Source organism: Numenius arquata, chromosome 11 (assembly GCF_964106895.1).
Source record: "Numenius arquata chromosome 11, bNumArq3.hap1.1, whole genome shotgun sequence".
In the NCBI taxonomy this organism is placed as follows: domain Eukaryota; kingdom Metazoa; phylum Chordata; class Aves; order Charadriiformes; family Scolopacidae; genus Numenius; species Numenius arquata.
In genome coordinates this window covers 1,989,856-2,011,816 of record NC_133586.1, presented here as the reverse complement: position 1 = coordinate 2,011,816, position 21,961 = coordinate 1,989,856, and the positions used below count along the sequence as shown (strand labels likewise).

The window sequence follows — 21,961 nt, the reverse complement described above, 5'->3', positions numbered from 1 at the left end:
AACGTGCTTTATCCAACCTTTTGCTGTAAATACAGGAATTGGTACGGGTATGTGCAGGAGGCTGCAGAATTCAAGTGGAAATTTTCCCTTAATGGCAGTAAAGGTAATTTGAACGCAGATGTTTTCTTAGGAAATTAGGAAACCTACTTAAGGGGGACATGTTAAAAAGATATTATACCCTCCAAAAGAGGGATTTGAAAATGCTGTTTGAAAAAGTTATTCATACTTGTTTTTATTAAATGCATCGACTATATCAAGAGTTCGAGTAGAGTTCCATAGGGTTTTTAGATGAATTAAATCATCATAAGCATTTAGCTTATTAAAATGTAATGTAAATATATGGCGCTTTTTTCTTTTGAAATGTTAAGATTGAACTGGTTTTGAGACAGCAACATAAAATGATTAAGACATTGACCAAATTGGGTTTTATATAATTTTAAGAACAGCTTATATTTAAAGTTTGAAAAGATGAAAACATCAAGTCTGCAAACAAAAACCCTTTAAAATATAAGAATAGAAATAATTTTAAATGTTTTAATTATTCTGCCTCTACATACTTGACATTTTAAAAAAACATTTGTAAAATTTTGGACCCGTTATTGGGACACTTCCGGCAAGTGACGTTGTGTAGTTTGTTCTCAGGCCGTTTCCAGTTTTGCTTTTTATCTGCCATGCCTTGTAATATTTGTTCTGAAAAAGAACGGCTAAATACCCTGAAATACTTTGCCTTCTTTTTAACCTGATGGAATGTTACAATTAAGAAGTCTGAGTAGACTTTTAGGGAGCTGGACAATTTAAATCAGTAGCATTTGTTTCAGTCTAAGAGGGATAAATATGCAAAATGTCAGCTGATTACAGCAGGATTATTTTATTTTTAAGGCCTGAGTCTGGGTAATAATAAAAACGTGTCTAAATTACAAGAACTGGGACAGAGCAGATAAACACCGAGACACAGAAGTTTGCTGATACGCTGTTAGTGGTTTCTCTGTTCAGTTTTGTAAATCAAAAATAGACCCTGAAACTATCTACTCACGTTTCCTTGACTTCAGTATTTAGGGCAAATCAAAGTCTGATTTTTCTTCCCACACAAGTGGGATTCCAATAAACGGAGACAGAGCCAGAACTGAATTTCTCAGCAGTCTTCATTTTCACAACAGTTTCAGACTCTTGTCAAGTTTCTGGAAATAATCCAGGGAAAGGGATAGAGGAGGTCTTAAATTATACTGCTGTGAGGAACAAATGTTTCCGTTTATTTCACCAAAACAAAAACGTTGGATTTCTAGGATAGCTAAAAAAAAAAAAATAGAGTAGATTCCACTGTTTAAAGATTGTTTAGCATTTTTGTCAGCTCGTGTAAGGAAAAATAAATTTGAACTTTCTCATCGGCTTTACTCCCACACTCCAGTGGATAAATACACTTCTGCAGTATTTGGGATTCAAACGCTGTTTCTCTTTTCATTCAAGTATTTTTAATGATTGATCCATCTGACTTTAACTGTCATCCACCTCCCGCTCTGAGCTCCCTCTGCTTTTTGTCAAAGGCGAGTATGAAAAGTGGTGTGGATTCCTTGTTGAGACAAGACACTTTGAGATGCGTAAAATTTATTAAGAAAATGGCAGTTAAAGAACATTAGGTCATGGCCGTGGTTGAAAAGGGAGGTGAAAGCAGGCCTTTTACCATTAATTCATGCGCTTCTTATTTTAGTACTTCTATAACTCTCCCTCTGTGTGAGTTGGGAGTGTTCCTCTGAAGTCATCGCACACAGACTACCCTCTCATGGGAAAGGAGGAAGGCTCGCGGTGTCCTTTCAGTGCCACCAAACTGAAAAATCTAAATTCTTAGTTCTGACTTTGCAAGGTCGACCCTCCTGCAGCCCAGTTCCACCAGCGGGTGCCGTGATGGGCTGATGCCTTGTGTAGGGGTTCTTAGAATCAAAATAGAAGCTTTTGCTTCTGGAAAATGTGGATTTATCTGAAATGTTTCGCGCATTTGAGACCAAATGGTGTAGCACAAAATGTTAGTGATATATAAACTGTGCATAACAAAACAGAAGTGATGTCACAGGTTATAGCTGTACTGTAACATGCAGGCTATGATCACAGGAATTCATTTGGATTGATTTTTGTTTAAAATATTAAGCCTCTGCCTTTAATGAGCGTTGTTAGATGACCGGCCATCGAAGTACAGAGCGTTCCAAACGTATCAGGTGTGGGGATTAATGTGGTTCGTAACATCCGTTGGAAGGTGAATGATTCACAAGAAGCGAATATTCCTCTCGTTAAATCTAATGGGGTCATGTCAATGGAAGCTAATGAATTGGGAATTAATATGTTTTATTAACATAGCTAAGAAAAGTGCACGTGGTAGTTGGTGTAAAGCTATAGTGTATCTGCAGAACCATAGCAACGTGCAAGTTTTAACTTTTGTTTGATGGCTATTTTAACTAGTATTCCTTTCCAATAATTACTTATTTTCCAGGAGATATTTGCCTGTCATTTTTCAGCCCAGATTTAGAACTGAAAAACAAACGGGTTTTCAAGAGGACAGTTTAGTGCAGGGAAATCAGCTACTTTCTGTGTTTGAAGTCTTAAGTGTTTTTATATTAGGCAGCACTGTTAGTGCCTTAAAATTGGTCCCCACCTGAGAGAACAAAACGAAGATTTGAGACTAAAGTTTAAGTCATCAGAGCAAGCTTTTTCAAATTACCATAGTTTAATATTAGAGTGGCAAAAAAATCAGTATCTTTTACATTGATGTAGTTCTGCAGGTGCCTGGTACCGTGGTGCTGACTACAACACGTAAGTTTTACAAGAAATTACTAAAAATGAAACTGTGTTTTATTACGTTCTTCTCTCCTGTGGGCAGTGTCATCACCACAGCACTTTGGAACACTGATCACTTATAATAATTGTCCTTGTAATTTGATTGAAAGGTCCACTCTTATTATCTTCCACAATGAAAGCACTGAAATACTGAGCAGATTTTAGTCAAAATAAGCTTTTCCGAAGTTTCAGATGGTTATCACGGGCAGATATATGGAAATGTTGGAAGGATCTTGGTACTGGATCTGTCAGGATTTGATGCCAAACAGTGACTATTAGGCTGAACTTCCTTATTGATTTAATCACAGCTATTGTAACTGGCAACTCACATTGTGTGTGCTTGTATATACACGCTGATTAATTTAGAATTAACTGAATTTAAAAATTACAGGATTAGAGAGTATAGTTAGAGTGGTCGTGTCATTTACTGCAGTCTTTTTGAATGGGAGTATGCGATCGGTTGGAAGCCTGACCTCCAAATAGATAATCCCGGCTCAGAGAGGCTGCCGCTCGTTCCTCCTCTAAAACAAAGTGATCGGGTATCGCTGAGACATCTCATCTCATTAATGAAGTGATTTTGTTGCCTTTTATCTGTGCAAAGAACAAAATGTACCAGGATTTTTGCTTAATGATGGTGTCATTTTTTCAGCGTTTAAAAAAAATACCCAGCAACGTAGAAGACTCAAACAAGATACTGTCTACACATTTAAATTATAAAGCTCTATAGTCTGTGACATTCAGCTCCGTATTTAAAAATCTCATGACATAAAAACATGATGTTGCATCAGTTCACTAATAAAAGTAAATTCATAGAGATGATGCAATTAGTGCTATACCATGTTTGGGATTTGAAATACTTTTATTGCAGCTTTTTTTTAATTCAAAAATCTGATTTCTTTCAGATATATACCAGGGGGGTTCTGAATACGGTTTGTGAGGGGCTTTACTTGTTTTCCAGGATATTCCCAGTGCATCCGTGAGCATATTCCCGATCTCGCTCTCCAGCAGAACACGCAGATGGGAAGGCTGTGTGACACCCTGGGTACGTTACGAGCTGGTGCCTGCCTAGTTTTTGATCGTTACTTGCCCATAGTTGTGAGCAATAGAGAACGACCGATGAGGACTTTTGTATTAATGTTAAATATAGAGTAAATATAAACTCAGAAGTCATTTATCTGCTGTGGCATTTGCTCCTGTCCATATTATTCATAAGAAGAACATGCTGGTTCTTTCTGACTCCGTGATAAGGTAAAGCAGCCCCATCCTGTGGCATGCGGAGCACCACAAATGATCAAAAGTGTTTAGTGTTCTGCGAAATTAGGTAGCTAATTCTGCTAGCGTTCATTCAGGCTCATATGGAGAGAAAGATGTGTTAGAAAAGAGCAAGCCCTTATTTAAACCTCTTTTTTTTTTTTTTTTTTTTTTTTAATTGGCAAACAAGGCAAAAGACATACATTAAAAAGTTTTTCCTAGAATGACAGTCCTCTTTTAAGCAAAGCAGTGAAGAATATTATTTGTCAATGACCAGCTTCATTGGCTCCCTGGAATGACATACTTTACATGATTCATTTATATTTCAGTATCATTATTATTTTATAAATGCCACTTAGTAAGTTTGTAACAAAAATGTATTAGATCCAGAAATTTACAGTTGCCTAAAATAATAATGTAATTGCCTTTATATATTATCTCGGCACTAATATTGTTTTTCCACAGTACAGTTTTATTTTTTTCACTTTTTAACATAGATTATTGGGGTTTTGTCTCTAAAATGATAGTTGGAAACCTAAAGGGACAAAGTCAACACATTATACAGGTGTTCTTTATCATTTAAAAATCTGTGAACACGAAAATTTGTTCTACCATTAAATGTAAAGTAGACCATGAGTAAGGTACAAACTAGTTAAATATTAACTAGTTTATTAATTAGATCAGAAGCTCTACCTGTGCCTGGCAAAGGGCTTTGATATTTACCATATTGGTTTTCTTGTTCGTTAGAATACCAGAGGATTTCCTTGCCTGTTCTGACCTGCTATTAGCTAATCTCTCTCTTGTGTCCAAAGCAGACTTGTATATCTATTTCTAGGCCGGTGCTAGGAGTAGTTGAATGTGTTGCAGCATTTTATTCAACAAATTCACTCGAGCTTGTCAATTTTTGACACTGTGGTCCATCCAGCATCACATCTGACACTGGCGAGTCTTTTTGTACCCTAATTATTTTAAAAACCTATACGGTAATGAAACTGTATTATATAAAGGCTCTGTCAGGGCTCCAGAAACAGGGCTGGCTGTCGGATGCTATACCACTAAAATGCTCCAGTTGAGATTCTGGCCTTCCATTTGTAATGTGGCTTGTTTGCCTGACGCAGTACGCGAAAACAAAGTGGATGAGTGGGATAATCTTATTCCTTTATAGCGTTAGGCTCCAGGTTTCCGTAGTCCGACACAAGCTTTCCTTCTGATTCATTCATATGTAAGAGCAGTTATCCCTGAAACTTCTCAGGCTCTTGTTCCTCTGCCTGGTAAAGACAACGCAAAGACTTCCTACTGATTTCAGCAGGAGCTGCATCAAAATGTAGGAGTGCTTTTTGGCAGCGTATTCTATTGATGTTGCAAGGCCCGTTAATTCATTAGCTCATCTATTAACATTAATATTTCAGAAGAGCGGAGTAGTTAAAATTTTCCAAACCGGCATATATTAGAGACTTTCACTTTCTCACCTCTAAGTGTTTGTGTACACACTGTCTTTCAGCCCCAGTTGTTTTACATGCAGAAAACCAGATTTTCACACTGTGGTATTTAACTAGCGAATCTGCACACTCACGTGCTCAGCAATAGTTATTAACGGTATCCTACCGTGAGCTTTTATGTGGACAGGACAAGAATAGGAACAGGCCGTGCAAAATCCAGGCAGCATATGCAATTGCAATTTCATCAGCTTTCTAAACTTAATAGCTCGGTTTTATAATTTACTGAAGTTAATGGGATATATTTTTAAAGCGGTGCGCAATTCCCATTGATGTTAATGTGAGTCGTGCATATAAATCCCCCTGCAACACTTTCAAAATTCTGCCCCCAATATGTTCTGCAGATTGAATTCTGAAAACTAGTTATTTCTTTGGGTTGCTGACCTGTCTTCAGAGAAATGCTGAAGCACAGAAAAAGCAGTTAAACCGCTAAGATTTGGGAATTGCAGATCTGGCTTTTATTTCCCGTGCTTTTTTAGGGAAGCTGTTTGTTAGCAAACAGTCAGGAATTATCAGATTGCTGTTCTGAATGAAGTCTACCTTTCTCCCAGTAATGAACGTTGTGCCCCTTTGTTTTAGATGCCAACGTGGACGTCATCTACATCTGCCCCCTTCATCTGAGTGAGGAGTTACTGCAGTATTACAATAAACTCCTGGGTCTGCAGGCAGCTGTTAGATCTGGGAACCCCGAGGACATGGGTGACCTGCAGGACAGGTTCAAAATTCTCACCCCTGAAGCTATAAACAGCTTCCCTGTGAGTTTGTCTTCTAATTACTACAGCTTGAGGGATGCAGTAAAATTAAATTGGAAATTTTATAACTTGTAACGCTCTGGTACACATCAGTGAAATATTATTGCAAGTTTAAGAGCTTTACTGATTAGACTACTAGTTAGAGCATCGGAAATAAATATCCCGGTTTAGCTTTATAGGCTTAGTTGAGATAGTCCTATATTAGCTATTTGTAGACCACTGTCCCTTCTTACTGTGTGCTTGGCGCTGGGAACTTGATAGATTTATATCTCTAAGCAAATCGTAGCAATAAACCATTCTTATTACTCAAACTTTATCTCTGGGGAGCCCAGCGTTCAATCATTCACGTGTTTGTAGTGTTTCTTGCAATTAAATCCAATGCAGAACTTCCTTAAGAACTGAACTTAGGTCAGGTGACACAGAAATATTACTTCCAGTTTCAGATCCATGTGCTAAAACATGGTCTAAAAAGAGACCTTAATGAATGTTCACTCCATACAGTGTTTCTGAAAATACTGCAGAGCAGTGAAGACTCTTTACAGTGGAGAGTAATTTTATATTGTAAATACTAAGACACTACAGTGTCTTAGCTGAGATTTGATTTTTATGAATCTTCATGGTACGTTTGTATCTCAAGGGTGTGTTCTTGAAGCCCTGCTCCTGTTTTTGATATATATTAATAACCTTCTAGTTATTTTGTTGAACAAGTATTTGTTATAGTATATATTGATTGAAACTGATGGCTTCAGAAGGTAAAGAAGCTTTTTATATTTCATAAATGTGTTGGTTTTCAAATGTAGTTCTATAGTAGCACACTGTTCAGCAGAACACTTGCGTATATTTATGAATCCTTTTCTGTTGAAATAGTCTGAAAACACCAATGTGAGAAAAGGGACCCCTGAGTCAGAGCTGTCTGATGGTTTTGTCATAGTTAAAATTAATTCTGTAGATATGAATGTGCTCTCTTTTCTCTGAGGTTGGAGAAGAGCATCAAGGTGATGTTTGTGTTTTTAGGAGCTGGCTTTTCTTTAGCATTGTCTTTTTATCTGAGTACTGGAAACCTACAACAATCACAGCTGCCTGTGCTGGGCCTTCACCTTGTAAAGCAAAATTATTGGCATAGAAAATCCTTGATAAATACCAGTTTTATTTTTAAATTGCACTTTGACAATTGTAGCCTTTTTTTTTCCTTCTGGATACTGGGTTATTTTTCCATTACTAACTACCAGATATTGTAAAGCAGGTTGTTTTCAGGCACGCGTCTCTTGTGCACAACCTTTGCTCTTCCAATTTCTGTTGAAATATTTCAAGCAAAGTTTCTTTTCCAGGTGAAGAGCAAACACCTTTGTGAAAATTTATTATGCAGCTGTGATTTGCTGGGAGAAGTGACGTGCTCTGACGTAGGGAGGTGACCTTCGTTACAAGTTCTTTCATGGCTCTGGCTTGCACTGCTCGCCCAGTTGGGGAAGGCCAAGAAGTGTGTTAGTGCCAAGTGCCAGCGGAAAGAACGGGCAATCACAGGTTTTACGTGATACCAGGTTGAGGTAAACCCTCGGCTGTTCAGTGTGGTGCACCTTTATATGCAAAATCCTTGTTTTCATTAAGCGTATGTTCTTTCCCATCTGTTAATTAATGTCTCCGAAGAATCCATCTTTCGTGTGGAGAGGACTCTATACTCATAAGCGATCCCAGTCATCCATTGGCTTCAGGGATGGTGAATTTAGCTGTCGTTTTGTCTCTGTAAGGGTTAGAGCTTTATAGGTTCTTTTTAAGCATCTGTATTCTAGGTTATTTCATAACAAGCTTTTGTTGTATCTAATGTATCTAAATTTATTCCCAATATATGAAATTGGCTTGAAGGCCACCTTAGCTCCTTTGAGCAATTCTAGAAGCACGAATCAGCCTTGCCCGGTTGCGTATTTCCTTCCAGTTCCATATTTTGATGGAACTGGATGGAAACAAAATCTATGGAAAAGACACCCAGATGTAGCCCTGTGCTTCTTGGTATCTGCAGGGGGGAGGCAAGGGGAGACTGTGAGAAAGGGATCCTTGTCCTTAAGCATTTGTTAGCTGTTAGAATGACCTCTTGTGACTCGGTACTATCCCAATTCACTGCCACCAGCACATCAAAACAGCACAGTGCTAGCTTTGCTCACCATCCTGAGGCTGATGCCTCTCTCTTCTTGAAAAGTTTAAAAAAAAAATAAAAATCAACAGGCTTGAGAATCAAGAACTAGCCTTTTGGTTAACCTCCTAACCACTGTTCTCTGCAGTCCTGCTGGAATTCCGAGGATTCCTCAGTTCTGCTTTTACCTGCTTTCACTCACACTACTATATATCATGGCAGCTATACCACTCTCAAAGCAGGAATGAACTAGATTTTACAGCCTGTTTCCTGCACTCCTTAATTAACTGTAAAATCCATTATTGAGAGACACAAAGCAAATCTCGTCCCTACATCACCACTCGTGGCCCCAGGGAGCGAGTGACCGGGGCTGGAAATTGATCCTCTTCTCTACACGGCAGAACTCTGCCATGAGACCAACAGAACAGGCCATCTCCCTGCTTTATACCAGTGCTCAAGAGAAAGGAAACAAATGAATCAGAACATTAAGAGTCTCTATTTTAAACCGATGGAAGGAAAAAGGCTCTGGGAAAGTTGTTTGTTTGTCCCTTTGCCCTTATACTTCTGTGACTCCCTTTTTTCTACGAACTTTGAAGAATATGTCATTTCTCTGATTTCTATCCTCACCATCCTTGCAGGACGTCTGACTCTTTACAGAGAGGCTCGGGCACATTTAGGAGCTGTGTATGAGTTTGGTATGAGAAACCACTGAAGAACTGAGAAAAGGCATTCCTTCTGTCCACTTCCAGGGGCTCCCTCATCTCCTTATCCACCATCATCCCCATATGAGTATTGCAATCGGATTTTATACTTCAGTCCCTGTGAAGGAGCATCCAGGGCTTTGAAGGAAAATATTCTGGGTTCTCCAGTCCTGGAAATCCCTAGAAAATCCAGTATTTATGCTATCATGAAAAGGAAAACCTTGCTGATAGGACCTAAATTAGAGGAAATTGCAATGTGAAGATTTTCTTCTTATTATTATTTGTTTACGGTAATCTATTGCGGTGGATTCTCTTGTAGCATTTCTGCATGATGTCCATCCCGATCTGCCTCAACCTCAGTGCGCCTCTGTCTGTACCTTTGGAAAGATAATTGGGTTATCTGCAGGCCGTGCGTAGGAGGTGCTGTAGGAAATATTTCTGAGGTTTCAGCTGCTATGACTAGTACGCTTAGTTTAGAAGTTATAGCATCTGTCATGAATGGTTTGTTCAGCAATAGATCTTCTTTTTCAGAAGAAATGAAAAATTCCTTCCAAAAAGTTGAAACCTTTGTACTTTAAGCAACAAAAATACTACCCTCTCCTTGAGTACTCTGCAGTTGCGTTTGCAGTAGCTATCAGAACTACTGTGTAATGGAAATGTATATCCCCAGTAATTTAATGTGATCAGTGAAAGCTTTTGTAAATCAAAGTGTTTTATTCTCAGAGAATCACTTAAAATACTGCTGAACTGTATGGTGCAATACATTCCCTGCTATAGGGGTTTTTCTTCATTTTTGTATTGATTTTTAGGAGCTTTAGAGTTAAACCATGCCAGAAGTGTTGCTGAGATGAATCACTATTATCCAAAGGCCACCAGCCTCTCTGCCGACTGACAGAAGGATAATTCCGCATGGATCAAATAAATACAGATGTGAAGTAATTAGTTCTATTCCCAGTGAGCCCATTTCCAACACACTAAAGATGTGCACGATTATGGAGCCTCACCCCAACAGCTTTTATCAATTTAAACTGCTAAGCTACAGGATAGGTCATAACCCAGCCTGCTATTAATAATGTATTTATTGTGTGCAACATTATAAATTAGGTTCATGGAATAGAAAAGAACACCTTTTAACAAGAATAATGTTATCTTTCTACAGAAGCATCACATGTGCTTAGCCACTCAGCTCAAGTACAGTCCCAAGACAATCAAAAGAATAAAAATTCTTATCCAGAACAGAGATGCCTACATTATTGGAGGGGTTCCCCACAAAGATGATTTAGCAGTGGCTGACATGCTAAATGTGCCTATATTAGGCTCGGTGCCAGAAGTGGCTCATCTCTATAGTAGCAAGTCGGGAAGTAAACGAATTTTTGCCAGCGCTTGTGTGCCAACCCCTCCTGGAGCATCGGACATCTCCAGCGATGACCAGGTAAGGAGAAGGTGGTCTGGGACATGTCAACGTGCAGGTGCCTCTTTGCACTTGGCAGAATGCAAACTTTGTACAATCACAATGACCGTATTGATTAGACCCGGACTGGGTTTGATTAAATCACGTATGAGGTTGTGTTCTTTTTGGCTCTATCTGACCAATTAAATGCAATTTGTATCCTAGTTGGGAAGGAAGACAATCGTTCTGCTGTTCTTCATGGTCTTTCTGGAGAATATATGAGGGCATTTGGTCCCGTTGTTTCAGTTTGTGTTGCTCCTCCATGGCTGAAGTCACAGCCCCAGTGAGATCAATAGCAGTTTTACCAGTGACTGAAAATAAAACAGGGATTTCTGGGAAACTAAGTATTTGATGAAGGAAAAATTTCTTCTGCTTCGGAAGTCACCCTATTCAAACAGAAGTTCACCGAGCGGATTTGCACCTGGAGCTTTACCTGGTTTATCATTGCTAATTTCACCTATTTTGTTAGTATGACCGGTAAGAAATGAACAAAATATTACTGAACTAAAATTACACAGCAGAAGAGTTTTCTGTACTGTGTTCAGTTTCCGTATGTTTATTTTGCGTTCGGTGTCAGTATTTTCTTCTATAAGCTGATTTTGCAATTTGCAATGACATGTCTAAGTATGAACCGTACTGATTTTTTAAAAATTATTATTATGGTGGTGCTACATCTCATACAGGGAAATAATCAGCGCCATGGATTGTAGGTATTCCTGCTTCTTGGAGAGGCTTTTTGTGTTGCTTTACTTTTTATTAATCACCTTTAACACTGAAAACAATCGAAGCTGCACAAATATACTGCATCTTCTGTAGTAGATGAAATAAATATATGATCAATCATCTGAAAAACAACTGATTTATTGTTAAATAATTTATGTGGATCTAATACTTTTGATTCATGCTACAGTGTTACGGAAGTTCTACTTCTGCTGCTTGCTTGTGTGAAATATTGACGTTTTAGGTTAAATAATCAAAGGAAGGTGACGCTATGTTAAAGCACAATTCAATTTTCACTTAAAGATAGGACATAATTCTTTATGATTGGTACAGTCCTTACAATGCTATTGACTCTTTTCATTACTGTAGGGGAGTCATCAAGGAAAAACACATTTATGCAGTTCTCAAAAGCCACACATAATAACATCTGGAACACGTGTAATTGTATTTGAGGTCAATGTTAAAAAAAAAAATGAAAAGTCCTAAAAATTACAATGTAAAAACATAGGAGGCTCTGCCAATGCAACAAGATCTCACAATACTTTTACCAGGTTCAAAGGCATTTGCGGTTTGTAAGAAGCTAATTGCATCCTACACCAGCTGGGCAAAAGGCATTTTAAAGCCATTTAAATCTGTGTACATACACAAATAAATAATTAGCATTTTTATAAAGCCTGCCTGGTAACTCCTTCATACATTTATAACCATATAATGTACTCTCCAGTAGGAAAATTTCACAGATGTTTTGGCTGGTGTTAGAATCTGGCACAATTGTTTCTCGGATTTTGCAAATAGTGCAGTCCATCCCGTGCCATTCCCTGTCACGAGCATTTATTAAGCAGTACTGAGTATCCAAAACCTAAGATCATGATAAGATTAAAAAAAAAAAAAAAAAAATGCCTGGAGAGGCCAATTTCTCTCTGCAGAATCCACAGCTTCACCCACCTCCAAAGGTGCTCATTGCTCTTTGGTGATCTGCACAAGGACGAAGACTGTCGATTCTCATCAAAAAGCTTTTGCTACGTACCCAAGGTAGCTGTAACAACACAAGCATCTCTAAGAAAAAGAAGCCGTATTTAGAAAATAAATTTCAAGCCCAAATATCTGCGAACCGGAAGTCAGAATTGAGGCACAACTTAATCTTGGCGTAGCGCAAAACATCTTTGTGTCGTCGCCCCGCAGATGATTCGTGTCCTCAGCCAGCTGATCGCGGACAATATGGAAGTGCGGCGTTGGCTGTTCAAGGTGAATGATGGACCTGGAGGAAACGGCACTGCCTACTGTGATATCATTTCCCATTTGAGATGCTACCCCTGGGTTCAAAAGGAACGTCAGCGATACAGCCCTGAGATATGGAGTCAGAAGTGGGCGCGGGTAAGTAACGGGGGAGCAGGGTGTTGTCTTTGTTGTTGTGGCTTCTTAATAGTCCTCGGGGCTTCTTCTGCACCTTAAATCTTTTCCCTGAGCTTTCATTGGTAAGAGTTGCTATTCAGAGACCAGACTCTCTTCTACAAAGTAATAGGAAACAGTAATTTAAATAAAACAGTTAAATATTCCAAAATATAAATGAATGCCTGTCATCCAACCGTGGACTAAGTTGGGCGTCATAACACTTCATTCGTAGGCAATAATGTGCAAATTTTACACAGGGTTTTTTATCCAAAGTGAGGACACGTATAAATGGAAGCACATGGGCATTACACCCTTACACCTACATAGAAACCTGGAATTACTGAACAAAAATGTTGGACTAATATAGTTGAACGGTACTAATTGATTTGAAATCACATACAAACTGATTCCTTTTTAATCTGGTTTTCTAAGGGTTATTTTTCCTGTACATTTTTCCTTACTAATAACTTTTAAACCTGTGAGCCATTTTCATCTGTGTAAGACAGAACACTTGAGGTCTTGGAGATTATTAGGCTCCTGCATCTTTAATTTACAGTGGGTGTTTAGGTAAGGAGAGAGAGCCTATCAATGAACTCGTGCACCAGGAGATTCCTAAGAATCCACATGATTGAGAGAGGCCATAAGATAATACATTTTAACCGCAGCAAAATCCATACGAAACCAGACTTCATTAGTTCTGGCATTCAGAGAACTATTTGTAGTTTAAATATTCATTGGTATTTAAATATGTTAATTTCAATAAGCATTTGATATTTCTGGATATTGTGCCAAATTCATTCCTAATGTAATGGTTTTAAAGCCAGAAGGAATGTATCCAGAAAGAATTGTTTAATTTACATAAACTACTCATTATAGCTCTTTTGATTTTTGTTTTTTAATTCAATCAGAACTGTTTTGAAATTTTTGTTTGATTGAATTATATTGTATATTAAAATTTCAAATTGTGCTGATTACAGTTCCGTTGCATTTGACAACTACAAAATAATTCCACGTTATAAAATAGAGCTTATCATGCAAAGCTGAAGAGCTGATTTCTCTGATCTGCTAAAGATCCCTCACTCTGTGCAAGTCAAGCTGGTGTAAGTTCTCTATAGAAATGGTATTTCCTCATGTTAGCGTTCTTGTTTCTGTGCCTTTTTAATTCTCTCGTGGCTAAGTGACATAAAGGACACAGTGACAACGGCCTTTCTTTGGTTTCCCTTTTATACTCCGTTTACATTGAGCTTTGATGCAACCAGGAATCAACCCATTAGAAGCCCTTAAACACAAATATTTGTTGGAGGTTGGAAAACACGTAGAGAATAACCTATTTGAGCTAAATTCCTAAAGTCAGCAGGAAAGCTTCCATAAATCCAAACCAGTAGTAAGGTGGGTTTTGGCAAAGTGTGAACCTTCCTGCCATTTTGGGCATCCTGTTTGAATACGGGTGTTCAAATTTTTCCGCCTTCTAAGTTGAGCTCTCTTTTGTAGAAAGGGAGACCTTTTTTATATATAATGAATTGCAGTCTCTGCTGAGTATTTCCATTGAGAGCAGCGGATTAAAATCATCCTTTGTTAAGGAATACCATTGTAATGCTACACATTTAAACATCAAAGCATTAGTTTATGAGCACAGGCATGCTTTAATGTCCTATTACAGTGTGTAGACCTGTTTCTTTTGATAATGAAGACATTGTGTCATCGGCGTAGGCTGCCACATACCAAACGTATGCTGGCAGGTTATTAAAAAATTCAGCTTCTTGATGAAAGACTATCCTGCAGGCTAGGAGTACAGTGAAAAGACTCTCCATTCTGGTAGAATTATTAGAAATGAGAATATGACTGTAAGCACTAAATTATGTTAATACTTACAAATAGCATCATTTGCATAGCAGTTTAAGACACGATACCCAGATTTTCCTCATTGGTATGTGGCAGGCAACAGATTAAAAATAATGTCATTTGTGAGTTTGAAGTGTGTAGAAAAATCTATTCCATCTAAAAATGGGACTGATTTTAGATTCCTCGTTTCAAACATAGCGTTGGGCAAAGAGAAATGCAAAGAGAAATGCAGGAAAGGATTATCGATGTGTTTCACCTTGTTAACTTAATGCAGCGTCTGAGTTATCTGAACAATTATTTCGCAACCGCGTGAAGGGTAGAGCTCACAAACTACGCCGAACATCTCTGCGAGGCCTTCATCCCACTGTGCGCTGCTGAAGCCTGTCAGCAGATAAAGAATTTCATCCTGAGGCCCAGATTCTAACGATACTCAATAGCAAGAGAACTGCTGCCTCCCCAAGTGCACGTTCGGCAACGGTGACATTTGTGGAGACATTCTCCGGTGAGAAAACGAATATCAGGATCTGGCCCCATTTACGTGCAAAACTATCAGCAAGTACTGAGACACCTTTGGAGTTTAATTGTATCTCGCAACGCCGGTGACGCTTGGAGGGAGCAAATAAATTCACAGATTTTTAACCGTTTAACATATAAGGCGTGTGTGCTGCGTGAAATGCTCTCATGCCATTCTATCGTGATTTTCCAATCTATTTTCTGTACCAATTCAAGCTTCAGTTAGTCTGTGCAGAGCGAAAAATGTGAAAAAAACAGTAGGACAGTTACATGTTTGGAATATCTAGAGAAAGATCTCCATAATACTTATTAATATATGGTATTCCAAAGTATGCCGAGAAGCTGGGTATCTCACTCCTCTTGAAAGTCAGCAGTTCAGATTGTGGAAAATCTCGCCTGTACCTATACGGACCCTCACTGGGACACTGTATAAATTCATGGAAGGGAAAACTATTAACTGTTCTCACTGGCACAGTCTCTGGCTGAGAGGGATTCTGAGCTGCAAGTTGTTGGATGCTGGGAGAGTCCTCAGGGAATGGACGCTCTGTCTTCATTCTGTCCTGGGCATCCACTTGTGCCCACTGTCAGGGACAAGATCCGGGGCTAAGCACACCTGACGCAGCCACATTTTCATGACCTTGAAGAAAGATGCTCAGATGCTCACTCAGAATTCAAGCTGAAGATTGGTGGAAAAGGGGTCTGCAAAGTATATTTGGTGCCTTTTGGTTTTGAACTGACGCCAGGCTGTCAAAGTCCGTGCTACCTCCTGGTCTCTGACTCTGAATCTTGGGACTCAAACTGCCACCTTGAACTCTCAGAACATCTTCCCTTTTAGAGGAAAGATAATATCACCTTCCTGATAGTGTTGCCTTTTTCCTTCTTTTAACAGTCCCCCTTTTAGATAAAATAACACAGATAAATGCAGAGATCCCATCCTCTTGTATAGAACTTGAAGTAGTATCTAAATCACTAGATTAAATTACTAATCAAATTAATTTTAGAATTATCTTTTATTACACTGTGACTCTTAATTAACCACCAGGACCAGCAACGTGATGTGAGTTTCCCAAGCAGCAATCCTAAAGATAGCAAAGATCAGACTGAAGACAAAAAAAGGGGGTGAGTGTGGGGATAAAGAAGAGCTGAAAATACAAAACCAATACAAGACAGAAAAACAAGCAGCACCTATTCTCTCAATAACCCATTATAATTGGCCGTAGCTACAGAACCATTGCAAAACTCTCCATTAAATATCTGTTGTAGAAGAAAAAAAGCTATTTAATGTGCTTGGGCAGCCTACTGTTGTAAATGTTACAGTGTTTGAGTCTTACTGCCTCCAGTTCCGTCACTGTATTTTGTCATGGTTTCTCTTCCTCCTAGACTACATCTTGATTAATTCACTAAAATTTGTTAGAGGAAATCAAAATCTTTTCAAAAGGCAACAAATCCGGAAAATCCAGCTTCCAGTCTGAGTTGCAGAGAGCACTGTTCAGACACCGGTTGCAAGATTTTGCCTTGATTGCTATTGGAAAGTTACAATTATAAATGCCAAGATAAAATGCTGCAAAATTCTGGCTGTTCCTTTAAATCTTTTGGGTCAACTTTCAGAAGTCCTGTAAAAAGCAATTAGATAAACTTTGTGATTATCTGGCAATCGGGAATAGTGGAGAGATTTTTACCCGGGGGGTTCTCAAGCCAGTAGTCTCTGCTGTGGCTCTTACTGTACACACGCAGCTGCAGGTGTGGTAATTTTTTCAGCCTGAAGAGGGCCAGAAACTCTGACAGATTCACAGAAGATGCATTTACAGCATTTTGACAGGCTTTTTAAATTTTATTCTAACTGATACGACGTTTAATAGGAAAAGAGAAAGAACCCAAAGAGTTAAGGAAGAACTTGATTACTGGTAAAGCACTACAGTCACAGGTTGTTTCCACTATGGGCAGTGCTTTGTCACCGATATATCCTGAACACGTTAAATATTCACTGTCTCTGCAGACTGCAGTGTTCTTATTCAGCTTATTAATATATCTATGTAGCTGCCGTAGTGATGTTTCAGATGATTCTTAAATTCTAAGGAAAATAAAGCGCGGTAATTGTATCCCGTGGTTAAATTAAAGCCATGATATCCGTTCCGAAGCCTTGCAATCATCAGATATGCAAGCTGTTGGTTTGCATGTCCTATTGATTTAATATGCTTCTAATCAGTACATAAAGCTATAGGCCTGCAGTGTTAATTTTTCATATGCTTACAAAGTACCCTTTGATTTTCTGTCACGCGTTAATTACAGCGTTTTGCCATTAAATAGGAAGCTTTGTGTAAACTAATTACTAGGTAATCATTGTCTACCGCAAGCGTGCTGTTTGTACCTTTTATTTTATTCTAAAAATGCACAGATCTCGCAGTCTGGAACCACTATACCTTCCAGCCATTAGCTCTCACTAATTCATAGCATTATTGTGTTAAGATTGTAGGAGTTGTAATTGTTGTGGTATCAGTGCTGTTAATTACCGGAGTAAACAGTTGAAATGGTGCCAAGGTCTATTGTACAAGGCAGAGGAAAGGAGGTTTAAATGTTACTTCCACCATCTGGGGACTGGAGTAGAGGCAAATGCTAGAAAACAGCAGTGAGGCAATATCAGAACTTCAGCTCCAGGGTTTTAGGCCATATGGATCCGGAATATTTTGAATCAATTGAATTTAAGTGCCAGTTTGTAGCAATAACAGTGTGGAAGGAGAGGATAAAGCAAGAGCACTAAAGAAATCTGAAATCCGTTAATGTTATCGCAGCCAATAAAATGCCTGCTCGGATTATTTTAAAAATGTTTATTTTGCTAAAATCCTAAAAGTAACACACAGGCAACTCTAGGAATAAAAGAAGTTTAACTACGTGTTGTTTGCGAAACACGATGCAGGTTTTGTCTGAGGATTCCTTTAGCGTTACAGCTCGGCAATTTAGATGGAATTCTTGGGAAGTGGCTGTGGATTATCTATATGATGTCTTTTCTCTTTTTGAAATCACGTTTTTGGAATTCATTAGAATCCTTTCTTTAGAGATACAAGCCAGGAAGGAGGACAAGTGAACAAAAGTGAACAAAATTTAGAGAGATTTAGATTTCAATTTAGAGATTTTCTCTATTTCAATTTAGAGATTGAAATAGAGAAAAAGAAATTAATTAGGAAAATGTTATTAATCTGAGGGCGTCTGAATTGTTTGTGTGTTTGCAGAGGTCTCATTAAAATACAGAAAAGATGCATTCAAATATTACTTACCTCATTTTGTTCGAGTCTTAACCTCCCAATATCCTGAACTTACAAATGTTGCATTTGAAATAAACATATGATTTTTTTTTATTTTTAAAGCGAGATTTTTGGAGATTATGACAATAACGTCCCGTTTCCTTTGCTCTGAAGGTAGATGTGGGGAACCTTGAAAAACGAAGGCTGTGACCCAGCAAAAGACACGCTTTTATGCGTAAAATAGCAATGCACATCGAGTATCTTTTTTTTTTTTAATTAAAAAAAACAAACTATTTAATAATATTGTCCTAATCTCAAATTAAAATGCTGTGCGTAAACACGCAGAATTATTTGATGAGCTCATAGAGCTTTCAGGATCCGATTTCTGGCTGATTTTTGGTAGCAGCGGCTGCAGTGATTTTGGATTTGATTTCCCCGCATACCTTGTTTTCCGAGATGACATCTACGAACGGGGATCTCGCAGCATATTGCTGCCGCCAGCTTGGGAGCGTCGGGAGGAAATAAAAAAGGATCTCTCTTTCTAAACAATCCTGGTTTATTTATTTTTTATTGGTCTGTTAGCAGATGTTGAAGTAGTTCAGGGCACAATGTAAACGTGCTTTTCAATGGAGGGACGGTAAATAGCAAAGTGTACAACGAAACAAGCAATTGGGAGGGGGCTTTTTTTGGACTAGGTCAGTGGGGCTTTTTTTTTTTCTCTTATTTTTTTGTGTGTACATGTAGTTGAATTTAGAATTAAAAGAAGTGCTTGATCTTTATATATTGAAATCCTCAGCGTGCAGAGCGACAGCATGAGCCAGAAGAGAAAACCATGGCCCCATGTGGTGTGAAAAAAAGGAACAGCAGTTTAAGTGCTGGAAAGTTGAAAGAGAACTAACCTTCTTGTTCTTGTCGTCAAGGAAAGTGGCTGTTTTGTGCTTTTGTATTGAAGCATAGCATATGTGCCTCAGTTTGACAAAAAGCCTCTCGAGTCAAAGCATCCCGAGTCCTGTGTGCTGATCCAAAGCGAAGGCCGCGATAATGAGGGCCGGGCTCTCAGGAAGCAGTGAGCAGATAATACTACATAAGTGGCGAATTCTGTGCGCCGTTTTCGCCCCGTTCCACTTAATGCAAGTCGCAGCCCCGGTGAATCGCTTGCCATCCAGCTGAAATGGGCCATTAGCTATCAGGGAAAATTGTCTTTGCTACTTTCAGCAGATGGAGCAAATATTTTACAAAGCAATTTTACATACGAAAAACATTTGTGTTACTTGGTAATGATGGCTGTTTTACATGATGTTACCTTCTATCAGAACATACTTTTCCAGCTCATGGAAGGCAAAATTGGCACTTTTTAATTTTAAAATTTGCACTTTAACAATTAAATGCCTGGGCTTTAGATCAGGCTGCAAACTTTAATTAGATAACGGTATTAAGTGTATCGCTTCCAAAAACATTTCCATTTTTATAAGCCTCTCAAACGGTTTTTGTTCAGTGCAGTGGATTGTGGTTCTGGCCAGCCTGTACCTGTCTGAAATAGAAAAAAAAAGGTCAAATCAGTTTAATTTGCAAAATAGGAAATAATGGAAGTTATTTGGGCAGTCAGAGAGCAGTCACTGGACTCTCTCTGTTGGTGTCACTGAGAATATAAGAATACGCTGGGCTGGACCCGTTCACATCAGGGCAGCTGGAATAAGTTATCATGGCTCCACTGATGGCAATATAAAGGATATATTGCATAAACGGTATGAATTGCCATTGTGCCATTGAAGTGGCATAAATTGCTGTGGCTTCATTGACTGCAGCAGAGATGGGACAGTTTGTATCGCTGAGAATCTGTCGCCTGATTTGATTCTTCTCTGGCCCAGTCGGCTTTCCTTACTTGGAACTACCTTCTTCACTCTATGTGCTTGCGAAGTCTGAATAATTTCCTTTCAATCTGATTTTTAGCTAAAAAGCTGTAGGTCTTTCTCAGGCATTCTGCTCTGCAACCTCTTTCTGTCCCCAGGTCTTTCTTCCTATTTCTAAAGTCTATCTCTCCTTTCTATTTATTTACTTACCTTTCCAACAGGCTTTTCTTTGCTGACCGGTCTGTCTCGAGTAGATTTCCTTCCAGCGCCTTCAATATATACCACATTTGGTCCTGGTTTTTTGTTGCAACTGCCATTCTAAGAAAGCCTTTCACAATTCGGCTCGCAGAAGGGTGAGAAATTATTTTATATTTCGGGGTAAAAGGTATAAATTTTTTTTTTTTTACTTACTGATTGTTATTAAAAGGTGCAAAACCAATTTGGGTAGATTTAAAGATTTCTACGTGATGTAAACAGTACTCGGGCTGCTCCTTTTTTACTGGTACTGAGAAACATCAGCTGAAAGACTTGAACAAATGCTCCCTGTTTCCATCGAGCCTATGATTTGGAATTGTTTTGGGCCACCATCAAGAGATAAAACATTGGTAAGCTCTGCTGGAGATACCGTCCAATTTAAATGAAATTAGCCTACTGAGCACTGATCCTTTTAAAAGGTTTGACTTCACGAGTGAATGTTGGATCCGGGCTTGAATTTGCCTACTAAAACTCCCTATAATCAGGATTATTGCTTTTTTTAGAGCTTACAGTTGCAAAAAAACTTCAGCTAGAATTCCAGGTGCTGATCCTTAAAAAGTGGTTGCCTGACTCCCTTCTGTGAACACCTTGATTATCCAGGCACTGGTTGTTAAAAGCTCTGTTACGCTGGATTTGATCTCACAAGGACATTTTTCAGATTTTCTTGAATTAGTTATTTCTTTAAAACCCCCGTCGCCTTTCTGTAAGGTGAGGGGTTTTGATGCACGTGTCCTTCACGGTCAGCGAGTGCTGAGGGTGCTTTGAATCATAGAATCCCAAAATGTTAGGGGTTGGAAGGGACCTCTGGAGACCATCCAGTCCAAGCTCCTGCCAGAGCAGGGCCACCCAGAGCAGGTTGCACAGGAACGTGTCCAGGTGGGGTTTGAATGTCTCCAGAGAAGGAGACTCCACCACTTCTCTGGGCAGCCTCTTCCAGGGCTCTGCCACCCTCACAGGAAAGAAGTTCCTCCTCATGTTGAGATGGAATTTCCCATGTTCCAGTTTGTTCCCGTTGCCCCTTGTCCTGTCCCTGGGCACCACTGAGAAGAGCCTGACCCCATCCTCTTGCCCTGTACCCTTTAGCTATTGCTCAGCATCAGTGAGGTCCCCTCTCAGTCTGCTCTTCTCCAGCTGAACAGCCCCAGGTCCCTCAGCCTTTCCTCAGCAGAGAGATGCTCCAGTCCCTTGAGCATCTCTGTAGGGACGTGTGAAGTTACTATTAAGATGGGGTGAATGGAGACAGTCTCTCACGCGCAGCCTCCCTTGCTGAGCCAGGAAAACGGGCCCCTCAATACACAGCGAAGTTTGGAATTTCTGCTTGATTTTGCACCCACTTTAGGGAGCTTTCTTTCACAGCCACATGACCCTCGAAAAGGACTCTGAAAGGAGATACAGCTGTCCCCAGCGCCATTCCATGGAGCTAGCGCGGCCGCCCTCGTGTCCCTGGGAATTGTTGCAAGGAATTGTTGGATTTTAAGGAAACGAGCAGTGTAAGACTGGAATCTGGGTAAATTCTGAGCTTGGATCTCGCGGTTTATGTGGTCCTTTGTTT

At 39.2% G+C, this 21,961-nt stretch overlaps 1 protein-coding gene across 1 annotated transcript in view; it reads left to right on the top strand.

Moving 5' to 3' along the window:
• The window catches only part of IQCH (IQ motif containing H), a 64,232-nt gene that overhangs the window by 22,343 nt on the left and 19,928 nt on the right, over positions 1-21,961 (top strand). Inside the window, exons 11-14 of the mRNA XM_074155717.1 lie at positions 3,782-3,865; positions 6,150-6,325; positions 10,308-10,580; positions 12,501-12,692. Of these exons, the coding sequence (XP_074011818.1) occupies positions 3,782-3,865; positions 6,150-6,325; positions 10,308-10,580; positions 12,501-12,692 (725 nt within the window). The remainder of the gene's footprint in view (positions 1-3,781; positions 3,866-6,149; positions 6,326-10,307; positions 10,581-12,500; positions 12,693-21,961) is intronic.